The 15,299-nt window shown below is 36.3% G+C and overlaps 1 protein-coding gene across 1 annotated transcript; it reads right to left on the bottom strand.

Moving 5' to 3' along the window:
* Positions 1-2,131: 2,131 nt before the first annotated feature.
* On the bottom strand, positions 2,132-6,859 carry LOC115962644 (sucrose synthase 7-like). The gene is made up of 15 exons (XM_031081535.1): positions 6,739-6,859; positions 6,275-6,407; positions 6,034-6,188; positions 5,699-5,891; positions 5,467-5,585; positions 5,127-5,343; positions 4,913-5,008; positions 4,639-4,812; positions 4,423-4,539; positions 4,067-4,233; positions 3,748-3,972; positions 3,085-3,651; positions 2,868-3,006; positions 2,603-2,790; positions 2,132-2,380 (listed from the first exon to the last, which is right to left on the bottom strand). The coding sequence occupies exons 1-15, from the start codon at positions 6,837-6,839 to the stop codon at positions 2,251-2,253; spliced, it is 2,721 nt and encodes a 906-aa protein (XP_030937395.1). The 5' UTR covers positions 6,840-6,859; the 3' UTR covers positions 2,132-2,250.
* Between the last annotated feature and the right edge of the window lie 8,440 nt (positions 6,860-15,299).

Genomic DNA, 15,299 nt, shown 5'->3' with positions numbered 1-15,299 from the left:
AAAACATAAATTGTTACAAAACAAACCAATAAAAAAAATATACCCATCAGATAGTCCATCCCTCAACCCGTGGCTCTCCAAATACTAACAAAATCCAATTATCCTTAAACATATTCCAAATCACTAGAGATTAACCAAAAAAAGGAAAAAACAAATCTTTCTACATTATTGTGTGGGAAAATTTTAGTGCCACATAATTGTACAAAACTTTGGGCACAACTCACCACATGGCGAGTTATGAGTAGTAGAGGTGTGAACCCATATGAACTCACTATCACACCTCTACCATCACACCTTTACCATTCACAACTCACCACGTGGTGAGTTGTGCCCAAAATTGTGTACAATTATGTGGTCCTAGCATTGCTCTATTGTGTGTGTGATGTGCACTTGCCTCTTACGCCACCAGTTGTCTCGCCATGAGTCCTTGGTTGTCCGCTTCGCTTCAACCTCCTACTCTAGTCTAAATCAGCAACCTCTGGTATATCTCTCTCGTTGTTTATCTAGTTATTGTTACTGCTAAAGACTAAAAGAACTTCAATTTACTTTCCAGATTCCAGTTTAGAATAGAACCAATCAAAGAAATTTAAAGAGTAAAGTAGTTTAATCCCTATTACTGCGTGTTGTTTATAATAAAAAGAAAGTATATTGTGTGCTATGTGTTGTACAGTTGTATTGTTGTTATTATTTTACGAGTACTTGTTTTTAAAAGTTTTTTTAATTTACGACATGTGGATTAGTGGCTGTCTTTCTAAGAGCACTAGCATTAGATGTGCCAAATATTTAGCTTTTGACACACCAAACACTAAAAAAGCTCTCTCATCAAGTGTTTTAAATTTTAAAACATTTAATATGGGTGAATAGTATCGTTTCAAATTTGGAACGGTATTGTTCATAAATTATAAAATTTTTATTGTTTTATTTTATTTTATTATATTATCTATTCTCTCCTAACCTACTATTCATAAAAAGTACAATTTTTATTGTTTTGTATTGGGATGAGTTTTAAGTAAATATTATTTTAATGTGTTGTAAATATTATTTCAATGTGAAGAATTGAAAAATGGAACGTGTGATGTATGGTGTATTATAAAATGATGTGCTGAAATAATAAAGTAGGCTTTTGATGTGTTAAAATGACATACTTTTGCAACAGCTAATGTCGATGCTCTAATTGTTATAGCGATGTTTATTATAAATTTATTTCACTTATCTAAATAGTATTTTATAGTTATTCTTCACTCAATTGTTTGATCACCATATCAATTGTGACTCTGATATGGTGATCAAGACCCCATCAGTGAGGAGGAATCTCTTTCACCATTTGGCCATATCCTTGCATCAGCCAAAGCCAATACAGATGCCAATTGTAGTATTGCTTTCTCTCATGTCCGAAGAATTGGTAATTTTGTTGCTCACAACCTAACTAAACATGCTCAACATGTTGAGGTTTTTTAGTGCAGATAGAGGATGTTTCTCTACACCTTTATTCTGTACTCTTAGTCAATTACAGTTAATTTTCTTTAATGAAATTCAAAGCTTACATTCTCAAAAAAAAAAAAAAAAAAAAAAATTATTTTGCTTTATTACTAGCTTACAAATTTCAATACTTAAGCGTCAAAGTATGAGCAATTTGCGGAGGAAACCATTCGCAACAAATGCTAAAACTTTAGATTTTTTTTTTATTAGATGCAGAAACTTTAAATGTTGAACCTTTAAGAAAGGTTATATATATATATATATATATATATATATAATGAAAAAGGTCCAAGATGTTAAGATATTTTTTCCTTAGAACGTGATGTGAAAATATATGGTTAATCAACATGATAAAGTCCAACCAGTTGTATTTGTGAAGCAAAAGGTTAACCCCATGAAAGATTGGTTCCTTTACCATGTTAGGCTCTTTTTATTCATCATCATGTTCTCTCTCCTCAAATTATTCGCCAGCTGTCACATCTGTTTGCATCTTAAACTAGGCAAGATTATTATTATTATTATTATTATATAGCACGTAAGTATTATATAGCACGAAAGTATCATACTAAAATTTAGAAGTAATCTATTGGAGGAACGATCCATGGACTATGTACAGTTGGCCACCGCATTATATTGCCGGCAAAGCGTTGAATAAGCAATGAACTTGTCTCAGACGGAAACAAGAAACATTATTATTATTATTATTATTATTATATTATAAAGAGACCTTTACAAATTGAACAAGGAATTTAAATGACCATTCTTGTCACTTCATTTTTGTGAATGAAAATCAAACTTCCTTAGGACGTAATAAGAGACAAAGAGAGAACCAAGAATGAAGCACCACCAACTCCAAGGGCAGCGTGCTTGTCGCGGGCCAAGCTGCTTCTGGTCTTCATTCCTGTGAATGAAAATCTGTTTTCAGTTTATGAAGATGAGCATATATAATGCTGAGACCATTTTGGTTTCAGCAATTAACCTGAGATCATCTATGTAATTTGATGGGTTTTAATATTATATCAAACTCAGTTTAAGTCATATATGAACTATCAGGCACTCAGTACAATGGCCGTGGGATTGTTATCATATATATATATATATATATATATATATTTAAAGTTACCCATCATGCTTTGGTGTTGGCTGAGGTTCAATTTTAGATGTTGACACTGGTTGCTGAGGTTTAGATATCACTGCTGGCTTTGGTTGTTGGGGTCCAGTTATTGCCGCTGGTGCTGATTGTTTGGGTGTAGTTTTTGCCGCACGTGTTGGTTGTTGGGGTACATCACTCGGGATGGGCACATTGCTTGCCTGTGACAAATTAAATATTACTTCATTAATTGTCTATGATTTGAATATGTCAAAAATAAATTTCAAAACTAACTCACCAGATTCCTGAATTGGAGATTGTAAAACATGTGAATGTATCTTTGTTTAGCTAGCTTTTGTTCCTTGTTCAATTGCCTCCAAAATCCGTAGATTGCTCCCATGTTCAACACCTTGTTTGCATAAATCTTCCATGTATAGCTGCAAGGCAAAAGTAACCAGATATAGAAAATGAAAACTCACCAGCATGTTCTCTATATCCAGTCATAATATAATTACCATTCATATATACGCTGCAGTCCAGCTTTTGACATCCTGTTCCAATATTCTGCATCCGTCTTGCATTTTTCAAAAAAATCAGCAATCTTATTGCTGGATTCATCACCATTGTTTGGGTCAATATGAAAGCCTGAGATCCCATCAATAATAATTTCTGCTGGGCCTCCTTGATTTGTTGCAAATGCGGGTAATCCACAGTTCATTGCCTCGATGACTGTAAGACCAAAAGCTTCATAGAGTGCAGGCTGCACAAAAGCACCCTTTGTATCTGCAATACAGCGGTACAGCTCTCCATTGCGATATCTGTCAGTTTGAGCTGCTATCCATCTGATCTGGCCCTTAAGTTGGTATTTCTCTATCAAGGCATGCATCTTTTTGATTTCTGCAATTTCTTCTCTATCCTTCGATTTTGTTGGATCAAAAAATCCTGCTACAATCACAAGATTTACCAAACTTCTCAGCCTTTTGTTCTTTCCATACCATTCAGTTAATCCCGAAATGTTTTTCACTGTATCCAGTCGTGCCATTGAAAAGATGATTGGTTTCTTCCTGTCTGCCAAATATCCTCTGTTCCAGGCATATTTTAGTTTCAATATTAGACTATTGTAATAATACTGGTTATAGTGATGTAATGCGCTTAAGATAAAAGGAACTGAGACTTACATGTGCTCATTGTTATCCTCCTTACTGTACAGCAGTTCTTCAATGGCAGGGTGAAAAGAGGTTATCCGACTTTGTCTCTCCGAGTAGGGGAAGTATACAGATTGATCAGCCCCAGGAGCGGCGATGTTGAACTTTGGATCAAAGACATTGATGCCTGAGACCACCCGATAAAGTCCGGGCATGGAAAATGCTTCATGGCTTTCATATTGTCCGGGCCTATCCTTGCTGAAGAATAAACATTTCTTGAGTTAACAACATAACAGTCACAGTAGTACTTAGCCGTGTGTTTATATTCAAGATGGTAATATGAAAGTCTCACCTTCCTGCAATTTCTTGATATGTGCTTGTTATGATGAAATCAGTTGCGTTCATTGAGATTATGTCAGCCGTGAACTGACATGAAAAGTGGTACTTGGTTTCTAATTCCTTCCATTTGGCACCTGAATCTTCATACTTGGTTTTTTCCAGGGCATGAGCAATAGTTGCCTGGGTTTTGAACATGTCAAAGTTCAGATTTAGTGTAAGACATGCCACAAGACGCTTAAAGTAAGGCATAAATGAATCAAAAGTTCAAACTTGATCTAGTGTTTCTAAACTAGACAAGGTTATGTTTGTTTAGTTTGTATATAGAAGACAAAATCTGCAAAATAAAATCAAACAAAAGATGGACTAAACCTGAGTAATTCCAAGTTTGCTAGCCATCAAAGATGCAACCAAGTTTCCATCACTGTAGTTCCCAATAATGAGATCCGGTTTGCGTTCCATGTGTTCAAGGATCTTAGCAGTAGCATCCTAGTGATGAGAAGAAAAGGGAGAGAAGACAAGAATAAGAAATTTTATTTGGAAAATAAAAGTTCGATGGAATAAATGATAGATTGATTGCAAATATGCCTCGGCAAATCTCTCAAGGTAAGGGTAAATATCAAAACGAGAAACCCATTGGCGGAGAACCCCATCCTGTGTCTTAAATGGGACTCTAAGAATGTGAGAGTGCTTAGTGTTGACAATAGGCTCCAACTCCTGGTCGCACTTTGTCCCTCGAGCATCTGGTATAAGCCTTGTTACCTGTAAAATAATAAAAGTTAAGAAAATTTAACACTATACTAAAATTTGATCCTTTCATCAAATTATTGATTACAATCATTTGTAATTGTTAATAGCTTACCACAAGAATCTGAGGTTTCACAACAAGGCCTTGCTGCTTAATTCTGAGAAGCAATTCCTCCTCTAGAGATCTTACTTGATCAAGAATATAAACCACCTATTTTAAATTAACAGCAACATAATAACCTTAGTCAAGGTTTTACCTTTACAAGATTTTAAACTAAATAATACATTAGCATTGTTATTGAATAATGATGATTGGATGCATTATAAACCTGGCCCCCAGTATCCGGCAATCCAAGGACATCTGACTGCCCAAAGTAGCCATGAGGAGAGAAGATTACAACATTGAATATGGTGGGCAGCCTGCTAAAGAGTAACTCCAATTTTGCTGGGTCCGGTGCTTGGAGTACCTCAGAAAGTAGCCTTATTGTCTCCTTAACCCTTTCTGCTGTATTCCCCCATCCTTTCTCAAATCCCCAATCTTTAAACCTGATAGAAAAAAGTTTACTATCCAATGTCAACCTATCCATGGATTTTTTTTTTTTTTTTTTTTTTTGGGGGGGGGGGGTGGGAACAAAAAAAAAAAAAAAAAAAACCAGAAATGACAGTGACCTCTGCTCAAAATTCTGATAGGGTGTGTCTTTCGGGAATGCGGAGACGAATAATTCAGCTTTAACCAGGGCATCTTGAAGCTTAGCCACTGTATCCAGATTTGCATTTATGATAAGATTCTGCAAAATTGGAACAGCATGCATAATCACGGTTTAGTTTCTATTACAATCTTTTCCACAAATACGTAGTACATTGCTTTCCACGAGTGCATATATGTGTGCTATGTTTGTACCTCTCCATGATGATTTAAAGCTTGTAAGTACTCTAGCAACAACTTTTCGGAACCGCACTTCCCATGTAGCCTTGAGGTCATGAACGTCGAGATGAAGTTGGCCCCATTTCCGATAGAGGAGGGAAGGGTCATTCGGGGAGTGGAGAAGTCAATGGCTCCAAAATCTATTTCCAATGCATTTTCATCGTTCGCCCTGCACATCAAATTAATCATGTTCTAAAATATTTTGAGCAACAACATGGTATACCATTTTGTTCATATATATATAAAAATTTAAGACTATACTTTTGACTTATGAATATAATCACTCAACCATTTTTCTAACAATTAATTACCAGTTCTCATCAAAGATGGTTTCTTTAAATTTCAAGTATTCCGAAGCAGAGATAGAATCCACTGTGAGATCGTTGGCGTTCACCTTAACGAATTCCCAGAATCCAGGATTGGGTCTCACAGCTAAAGCTACATATGGCGGAACGACAGCTGCTTCCTGCATATAGATGAAAAAAGTTAAGAGACCCTGTTGGCTGTGGTTGAGCGTATGTGCCTGAAAGAGAGAGTTGATATAAAAGAAACCTGAGTAGAATTCAGGATGTAACCAAGTAAACCCTCCAACACCTTGCTTCTTTCGTGCTTGTCTTCTATTGATTTCTCCACTTCCTCCATTGTGTGTTGCCGTTTCATTAACCGTTTTCCCATTGCAACAAAACTTTTTTAACACCACAAGGAAATAAAGATCATTTTCTTTTCTTTTTTTGCATGGTTCAATAATCAATATATACACCCTTTTTTTACCTACCCAATTGATTTCAACGGTTAATATTGTTATTTTTAATATAAATAATGAACATTTTTTTAACAAAACTGAAATTTTACTCTAACTTAATCCAAGTGTATATGTATGTGAAGCCCTCTCATGAAAACTTGAACCCCGATCTTTTCCCCCCACATAGTTGAGATTAGGTAGATATGGTAAAAATATAAAAATAAAAGAAGAAGAAGAAGTTGTAGCTTTTTTAGAATCATATATGAAAGATTACCTAGCAAAGCATCTCTTCATATGATAGCGGCTCTGCTTCAATGCATCAGGCATGCTCTCTGCAATAATATCTGATCGCTTGAGGACTTGTTCAGAAGCCATTTTTTGCCAAAACTAAAGAAATACAATATATTCTCTTGAATTCAGAAAGTGGTTTTTGGTTGATGTATTTATAGGGAAGTTATTGTGAGAGAGAGTGAAAGGTATGGGGAGGAGGAGAAGGAACATTCTTTGGCTCCTTTTGTGGGAAGAAAACACAGAGTGAAAGCACGTAAGGAATATATTTATGCAGCAAATTCAGAGTTGGAAGAGGGAAAGAATTTTAAGGAATTTCTGGTTGTCCTTTGAGATGGATTACACTGAAATTTCGTATTCTTTTCTTCCCATCTCAATTTGCGCGCTGTTGAACTTAAATGCCTTCATTTCGCTACGCACTACCCTTTCCCAATATTCAGAGTCATGCATCTTCTCTTCATGTTGTTTGTTATTCTGGCACGTGAACTCACATGCCCTTTATTATTGCATACACTTCTTTAAACGCATGATAATAAATTAATATTCTGCCATAAAAGAAAATTTTTATTGTTTTGCTGAGTAGAAAAAAAAAATACTAAAAATAATTAAGCAAATTATTAAAAGTTTTGCCAAGTAAAGAGGTTAAATGAAGAGTACTCTATTTTCTTCTCATGGAATTCATCCTATATCTATGACAAAATCTTAGACTATTACAACTTTGAATAAAATGTTGGCAACACATTAGTCTAGGAACTTGGAATAACTGGAATAACACATGCTAGACACCTTTTATTCTGAAACTTTATCAATTCAACTCGTTATTTTACATACTTGACATTTATACATCCGCAAGTCATTTATATTGCATAATGCCATTATTTGTGTTGGATTTTTTTTTTTGCTAGGTAAGATATTTATATGGGCAAAATTTGGTATTTAGATTGTTTTTAGAAAAAAATTTTGTGAATAGTATGCGCGTCAAACTATTTAGTTAGTTGGACTGATTTTGGAACTCGAGTTTGCCAAACTCGACTTTGGGCTGGAAAGCAAACACTATAGCGGCGTTTTTTTAGTGCCTATAGCAGCGTTTATAGAAAACGCCACTATAGGGTACATATAGTGGTGTTTTTGACAAACGCCACTAAAAAAAAAAGCAACTATAGTTTGAATTTTGGGCTGGAACTCGAGTTTGCCAAACTCGAGTTCTAAAATCAGTCCAACTAACTAAATAGTTTGACGCGTATACTGTTCACAGAAAAATTTCTAAAAACAGTCTAAATACCAAATTTTGCCTATGTATAAATCCAGTTAAGTGGATGCCCAAAAGTTTTATTATAATATATGGATATATGGGGCGACTGACAAGAGGGATAGAGAGAGCATCAACCACTACTTTTTTAGTGATCTGCTAGCATGCAACTTGAAGCAGTTTGGGCAATTATACCTAGCTCCACCACAGAAGTGACAAAAACATTGAGGTTTGTGTTGTTTCTTACCTACCGGATGAGCAAGCTGCTTTGGTTTGGTGTCATATAGATCTACCCTGATTCTCCTAGTAGCTAGAACTTCTTCCTTTTGAACCATAACTATACTAAGGAAATAAAATTATTTATTTGTTGTAGAATATAAATAATTCCTTAAAAATTTTGCTTAATAGAAGTTTAAATGAATCAAAGGAAGCTTAAAAAGAATAGTACATATTTTCCATTTAAAAAAAATTCTAAGTGTATGGATCAATTAATTCACTTATTGAAGAGAAACTTGAGGGGAAAAAAATATAGAGTAAAGTCATGAGATCGAGACCCATTAGTTACACGTACAACATAGCAATAAATAAAAAAAAAATATATATATATATATATATATAGAGAGAGAGAGAGAGAGAGAGAGAATTTCAGTTGTATAGCTAATTAGATATTTGTGTGGGGTATGGAATGACACATGGCATGATGGCACTAATTAAAAAAATGAGGAGGAATGCTAAATGAAATCATTCTTAAAGAATTAGTTATATAATAAAACCTCATCAAGGACGGAATTAGGATTCAAAGTTGGGGGGGCCAGGCTTAATATAAGTTCGTTGAATTTCAAAACGTCCATTAACATCTTAATCCCATATTTATGGACAGATATATGAACATGTTGCAATGAACTGATACTTATTTTATTAATAGCAATTTCTCAAAACGTTGTTCAATGATTTTTAGAAAATAGGATATTAGTAATGACTTTTAATTTATTTGTATTCTTCAAAAAATCAAACATTGTAGTTGACTTTCTCATTTTCTACGAATCATATAAAAGTTATATGAATTATAAGGATATATTTTACATCTATGTAATATTCAAATAATTTCTTGACTTGTAAATAATGAGAAAATCAATGTTTATTTGTTTTGGTTTGGGTCTAATTTTTGGAACAATGAATTTATAAGATAGGCAAATAATAATGAAGTATCTTAAAATTAATTAAATAAACAGTGAAATGAGTACTCCTTTTATCATTTCTTACTCATCTTTTGAACCAAAATTTGAAACATATATATTGATATATATTTCATCTAGCTCTATAGCAAACGCATGCCACAACCCCCTCTTCCCATTTAGGCAATCAGAAGTTCAGTGTTCACACAACCCAACACAAATATTTTATTTTATTTTATTTATGAAAAGGATAGCTACAAGTTCACACACTATGAGTTACTAGCATTTAAGAGAGGGGAGACATAGACTAGAGTAGTGATCTGCGAAAAAAAAAAGACCTAGAGTGCTTTCATCCTCATAAAAATTAAAAATTGGCAAAGGATCTACCTCACAGGGTCACACAACAAATCTTAGATAGAGCAGAAAGAGGGGACTGATGAAAGATTTCAAAGAAGAGAGGTCAAATTAGAGAAGGAAGAGTCTGATATGCTATATTGCCTAAAGGGTATTCTTGTTATCTAGATTTGTGATTTTTTTTTATTGGTTTGTCTGAAATTTTTTTTTTTTTTTGGGACAACTGGGCAAAGAGTAGGTTATATATATATATATTTTATTTGGGTTTCATGAATCAATTTGTCAATATTTTAGGGGGGGGGGGGGGTATATAAATTTTGGGATCATATTTTAAAATTTTTGTTTATATGCATACAAAAGTCAAATTTTTAAAATTTTTTGGGGAAGGGGGGGAGGGGGGGGGGGGCATAGCCCCCCTCTGTCCAAATGTAGTTCCATCTCTAAACCTCATGATGTCACACATGATATTTTTGCTAAAGAAAAATAGTGTGTGCTTTTTTGTTGAATAGGAAATTTACTAAAAAATAATTAATGAAATGGTTAAAAGTTTCCCATTGTCAACTAGTAAGGGAAAGTTAATGTTTTCTACCTAGCTTTCCATCCTTCCCCCTTTTTAACTCAACCAAACATGGGAAGGAATGAAATTTATGGCCTGTTTGGAAATTTAGAGATGGAGGAGAGTACAGGGGAGTGAGGGAAGGAGAGTAGTGGGGAGGAGAGTAGAGAGGAATGGTTATCATTCACCTTGTTTGGATGTTTTTAAAATTAGTAAGGGAGAAGGGAATGATTAACCCTTCCTCTTATTTGGATGTTTTAAAAATTAAGATGGAAAGGAAAGTAAATGATTTAAATAGACAAATTTACTCCTATTTGAAAATGGACTTGCAACATTGGTCTATGATTAATTTGTTAGATTAAATAATTCTTTAATCAACATTCTCATTCCATCAAATACCACTAATAAAAGTATAAAACTACTCTTAACTATTATAAAATACTTTTAATTACCTAAAAAAATTATAATAAAAATAAAAATGAATTCAAAAATTCAAAACCCAAACAAAACCATGAGTTCCACAAGAGGTTCAATGAAGGGTGGCTGAAGCAAACCAAAGTCCTCAAAGTCTGTTTCTTGGTCACAGAAAGCTGGGCTTCAATTCCCTGTGGGTCGTATCGCCTAGTTCTTAAAAGCCGGCAAGTATGCCGAGCGTGTCGGTGCCGAAGCTCCGGTTTACCTCTCTGTCGTTCTTGAGTACCTTGAAACTGAGGTTAGTCTTCATTTTTTTTTTTTTTTTTTAGGTTCGATTTCGTGGGGGTGTTTGGATGCCGAGAATATGTGGGAAACTAGGTGTGACTGATTTTGTGTTTTGTGATCGTTGCTCTGTTAGTTTATGTGAATGTTCAAAATGTGTATAAAACACTATGAACGTTTAGACCCCCAATTTCCAAATTATCAATTCAAGCTTATTATCAAACAATTAATGTGCGGAATATGAACATAAGCATATAATAGAATTGATAAACAATCTAAACCAAATAAAATCACATCCACAGCAGAAATTAAATGCAAAGATTAAGGGAAGAGAGATGCAAACACAAGGACAACACAACGATGTGTTATCGAAGAGGAAACTGAAGCCCTCGGCGTAAAACCTCTCCACCGCCCTCCAAGCGGTAAATAATCCACTAAAGAATGTAGTTGAGATACATGAACAGTAGAAGACCCTCCAAGCCTAATCTACTCAGTGTACCTAAGCCCTCCAACCTCCTACTCCAACGAGGTTACGCCGAACCTATTTTTTCTTTGACTTACCAGATTCCGCTATAACCCATAGCATCAACCAATATGAATTGGTCCCTTCCTAACTGCTTCCTAAGCACCAAAAAGCCTTCTCACAGATATGGGTATGGTGATAAAAGGATTTGGCTAATGAACCTCTCAAGGATGTAACAATGGAAAGGGTGAGAGTTGAGGAATTTGAAGGGTCACTATGTAAAGATTGTGGACGAGTCAATCTTGTTTTTCTCTAGGGTTTCTCTCTCAAAATTCTCTCTGGAAGCTCTCAATATTTTGTGGGTATAAGGGGTATTTATACTGGGGTGAGAAAGAAATGCGAAGAGTCAGTTTTTCCATAACAAAGTGAACTGGTGACTTGGCCTCGCGACTTGACTGAGTCGCAAGTTCAAGCCGCAAGTTAACTGAATGGCCGGTCTGGACTTTTTGTCTTGTAACGCTACAGTTGGCATGACGATTCAACTTCTCTGCATGCTTCACTCGCGTGCATCTTCTAGAGGCTTGCAAGCCGCAAGTCCCTGCTTCATTGCACAGTCTTGAGCATTTCTTCACACTCTCACACACACTACCCTTACATGGTTTCCACCTAAACACAGGGTTACTAATTGCTAAATTACAAGAAAATTTGGCACAGAATAAAGCCAACAAGATGATTAATTAAATTCAACCTTACATTATGGATTTGGGTATTGGATCTTTGGATCTATGCAATTAGAGACTTTATGTAGTATTCAGTTTTGGGTTTCTCTTTTCTGTTTGGTTGCTGAGAAAATATTGGATAGAAACTGTAAAGATACTAAATTTAGTAGAAATTGTGTTTGGTTTGTAAGAAAGCACTGGGAAGATTTGTCATTTGTAGTGTTAAATTTTCTCAGGAAACAAACAAAGATTATTTATATAATCGGTTTGTAATTTTGTTAATTTAGAAAGGGGAAATTGGAGAATTCATTTGGTCAATAATTTATCTACTCTATTCTCCCTCCAAATCTCTCCAATTTGAGGGAATTAAAAATGAAGGGTTAGAGGTAGTTGAAACCCCTCCAAAACCCTCCCCCTCTTTCCTTAAAAAACTTCCAAACAAGGTAATTGAATTACTCTCCTTACCTTTACTCTACTCCCCTCCTTTTTTAAACTTCCAAACAGGCCATTAAAGTTGAATTGAGATCAATCAAGATTCCCTCCTTGGCTATATAAGTTGTGAGGGTTTTTTTTTTTTTTGGATAGGTTGTGAGGGGTTTTTTTTAGGGTGGTGAATTGCTAAGAGGGAGGACATTTGATCTAGCCATTTTGTTGTGGTTCTAGCTGTTAATGGATGGGAAGGATCTATGTGTGGTTAGAGTTTGACGGGTTCTTCCATTTTGTGTTTGTGAGGTTGACATATCATGACATTTTATTAGTGTGGTTTGCTCAATAACTAAGTGTTGAGGTCTAAAAAAGGGTCATAGTGAAATAAGCCCAAAAAAGAAGAACAAGTCAAGCCCAAAAGGAAAAATTCAGGCTAAGCCCAAAGTAATAGATACGGAAGACCCATGAGGGAATAAAAGAAAGGCCTAGAGGATCCTGAAGCCCAGAAAAGAAAGAAGCATCCGAAAAAAAAAAAAAAAAAAAAAAAAAAAAAAAAAAAAAAAAAAAAAAAAAAAGACCGCGGCAAAGTATAAAGAAGCAAGGATCCTCAGGAACCATCAATAAGCACAGATCCCTTCAGGCACAAAGAAAAAGGAAGACTGGGACAGATCGATAGAAAGAAGTCAGAAGAAGAAAACAAGAAACAAAAACAAAAACGCAAGCGACCTCTCATGGCACAGACAGAAAAGGCCTCGGGGAACCAGGACAGGGAAGAAGAACGATAACAAACGACTTTCAAAAATGGCAAAACAGGATTCCGCCCAAATAGGAAAGAAAAGGGAAAAGAGGAAGACGCCAGAAATGGGGATGCCGAGAAGGGCATACCTCAGCACGTCCCGAAGAGGAAGGCCAACTAGAAGCTTTCAAAAGAACCAGAACCGAGAGAAGGAAAGAATGAGAGAAAACGGAAAAGGGACTTACCGAGACGATGGGGACAGGACATGCTCTGTTTGCAAAAGAACAAAACAGGGGAACCAACGGTTCCCCGGGAAGCCTAGAAAACTCCATTATAAAAGGAGGGGATGGGTTGTGAAAAAGGCGGCGAGAAAAAAAAGAAAGAAACACAAGAAAGAAGAAATTCTCTGGGAAAAACTATCAGAAAAATCTGTGCAGAAAGAAAAATACTAAGGGAAAAACAAATATTGCTTCCCGGTATCCTGTAAAGGCCACTATTGCACATACTCGGATTCAACGAGAATCAAACTTTGCAAGTTTTGAAGGCTAAAATAGCCATTCAAGACTATAATTTTTGAGCTTGATTGGACCTTGTATCACGTCCTAGTGAGCTTTCTGTAATCAAACAGATAATGTATTAATGAAACACTGCTTCATAATTCCCAGGATCCCCATAGCACTTTTTTTTTTTTTTATCGTCTTGCTAATCCTGTTTCTTTCCTTCTGAACTTACGTTGTTAATTTTTGACACTCTTCGATATCCTTGTTTGTCATTTTTCTTTATATTGTCAGGAGTATTCTCTGCATTCACTTGATTCTTAAATTGCTCGTTAGCTGCGATGAGTCAAGGCCCGGTCCACCAAATCCTTCATTTTCATTCAAGCCCGGGATCCTTGGGCCTGAGTGTCACGAAAAAGACACTCTCACATTTTGGTGACTCCACTAGGGACTGGGCAAAGAAGAAGGAAGAAGTAACCCTTCACAGAGAATGCCTCCAAGACAAAGAAACAGCAAAGGAACTAATGTGCCATCTACGGTCTCTGAGCCCGTAGGAGAAAACGAGGAAGTCTCCAGGCAAGGAGGTGGGATACCCTTGGTAGAACAGGAGGTTGTGTCAGAACAAAGACACGCAAGGCAGGAACCAGACCTAATGGCCAGGATGACAACAATGTTAAAGGATCTGGAGTAAGAAGTTTGTCTTCTCAAAGAAGGCAGGACACAGGAAATTCGAGACAATATTCCCCCTACTGGCCACCAAGATGGGACGCAGCCAGAAGGAGGGTCAGTAGTGGGAGGAAGAGCCAACCCTCAGTACTTGACACTGGCAGACGTCAATGCCCTCCTGGAGCAAGAAAGGGAAAAACTCTTAGGAATCCCCAAGCAATTCTCTCGGGATCCCCCGTTTCCTCCAGAACTTCTTGGCAAACCATACCCTAAGGGGTACGAACCCCCAAAGTTCCATCCTTTCGATGGGAGGAATGGAAGTGCCGTGGAACATGTGAGTAGGTTTGTCCACACTATGGGCCCTTATGCAGGAGACAAAGAATTATGTCTAAGGGAATTCACCAAATCTTTAGTGGATAGGGCATACACTTGGTACACCACGCTGAGACCCGAGTCCATCAAAACCTGGGATGAGATGATGGAAAAATTTTGCGCCAAATATTACCCTGGTGAAGACAAAATCACTTTCCAGAACCTGCAAATGGTGAGGCAGAGACCTGGAGAAGATCCTGTTCAATTCATTAAAAGATTCGAAGATGTGTCCCTAGACTGCTATAGAGACCATGAAGAAAAGGAGCTCGTGGAAACCTGTATAGCCAACATGCTTTTTGATTACAGGCTCAACCTTGAAAATTTATGTATCACACAGTTTGCTGACCTGCTACAGAGAACCAGAAGGACGGCGCAAACCATGAGAACAAAAAGGCTGCCCGCGTCCCAAGCTATGATAGCATCAGCAGGAGAGAAAAGGAAGAGACCAGATGGGAAGGTGTTTGAGGAACCACTAGTGATCCCATGTACAGCTGAGGAGTTAAGCCATGTCCTAGACAAATGGATTGGAGATGGGGTTGTCAGGCCATTCACTGTGTCCAGGCCACCAACTGAAGAAGAAAGGAAGAATCCTTTATTTTGCAGAATCCATAATTATGTGAAGCACTCCACCAAGGACT

Source organism: Quercus lobata, chromosome 10 (genome assembly GCF_001633185.2).
Source record: "Quercus lobata isolate SW786 chromosome 10, ValleyOak3.0 Primary Assembly, whole genome shotgun sequence".
Classification (NCBI taxonomy): Eukaryota; Viridiplantae; Streptophyta; class Magnoliopsida; order Fagales; family Fagaceae; genus Quercus; species Quercus lobata.
The sequence above is the reverse complement of the archived record's forward strand: the minus strand, read 5'-3'. Positions and strand labels throughout refer to the sequence as shown.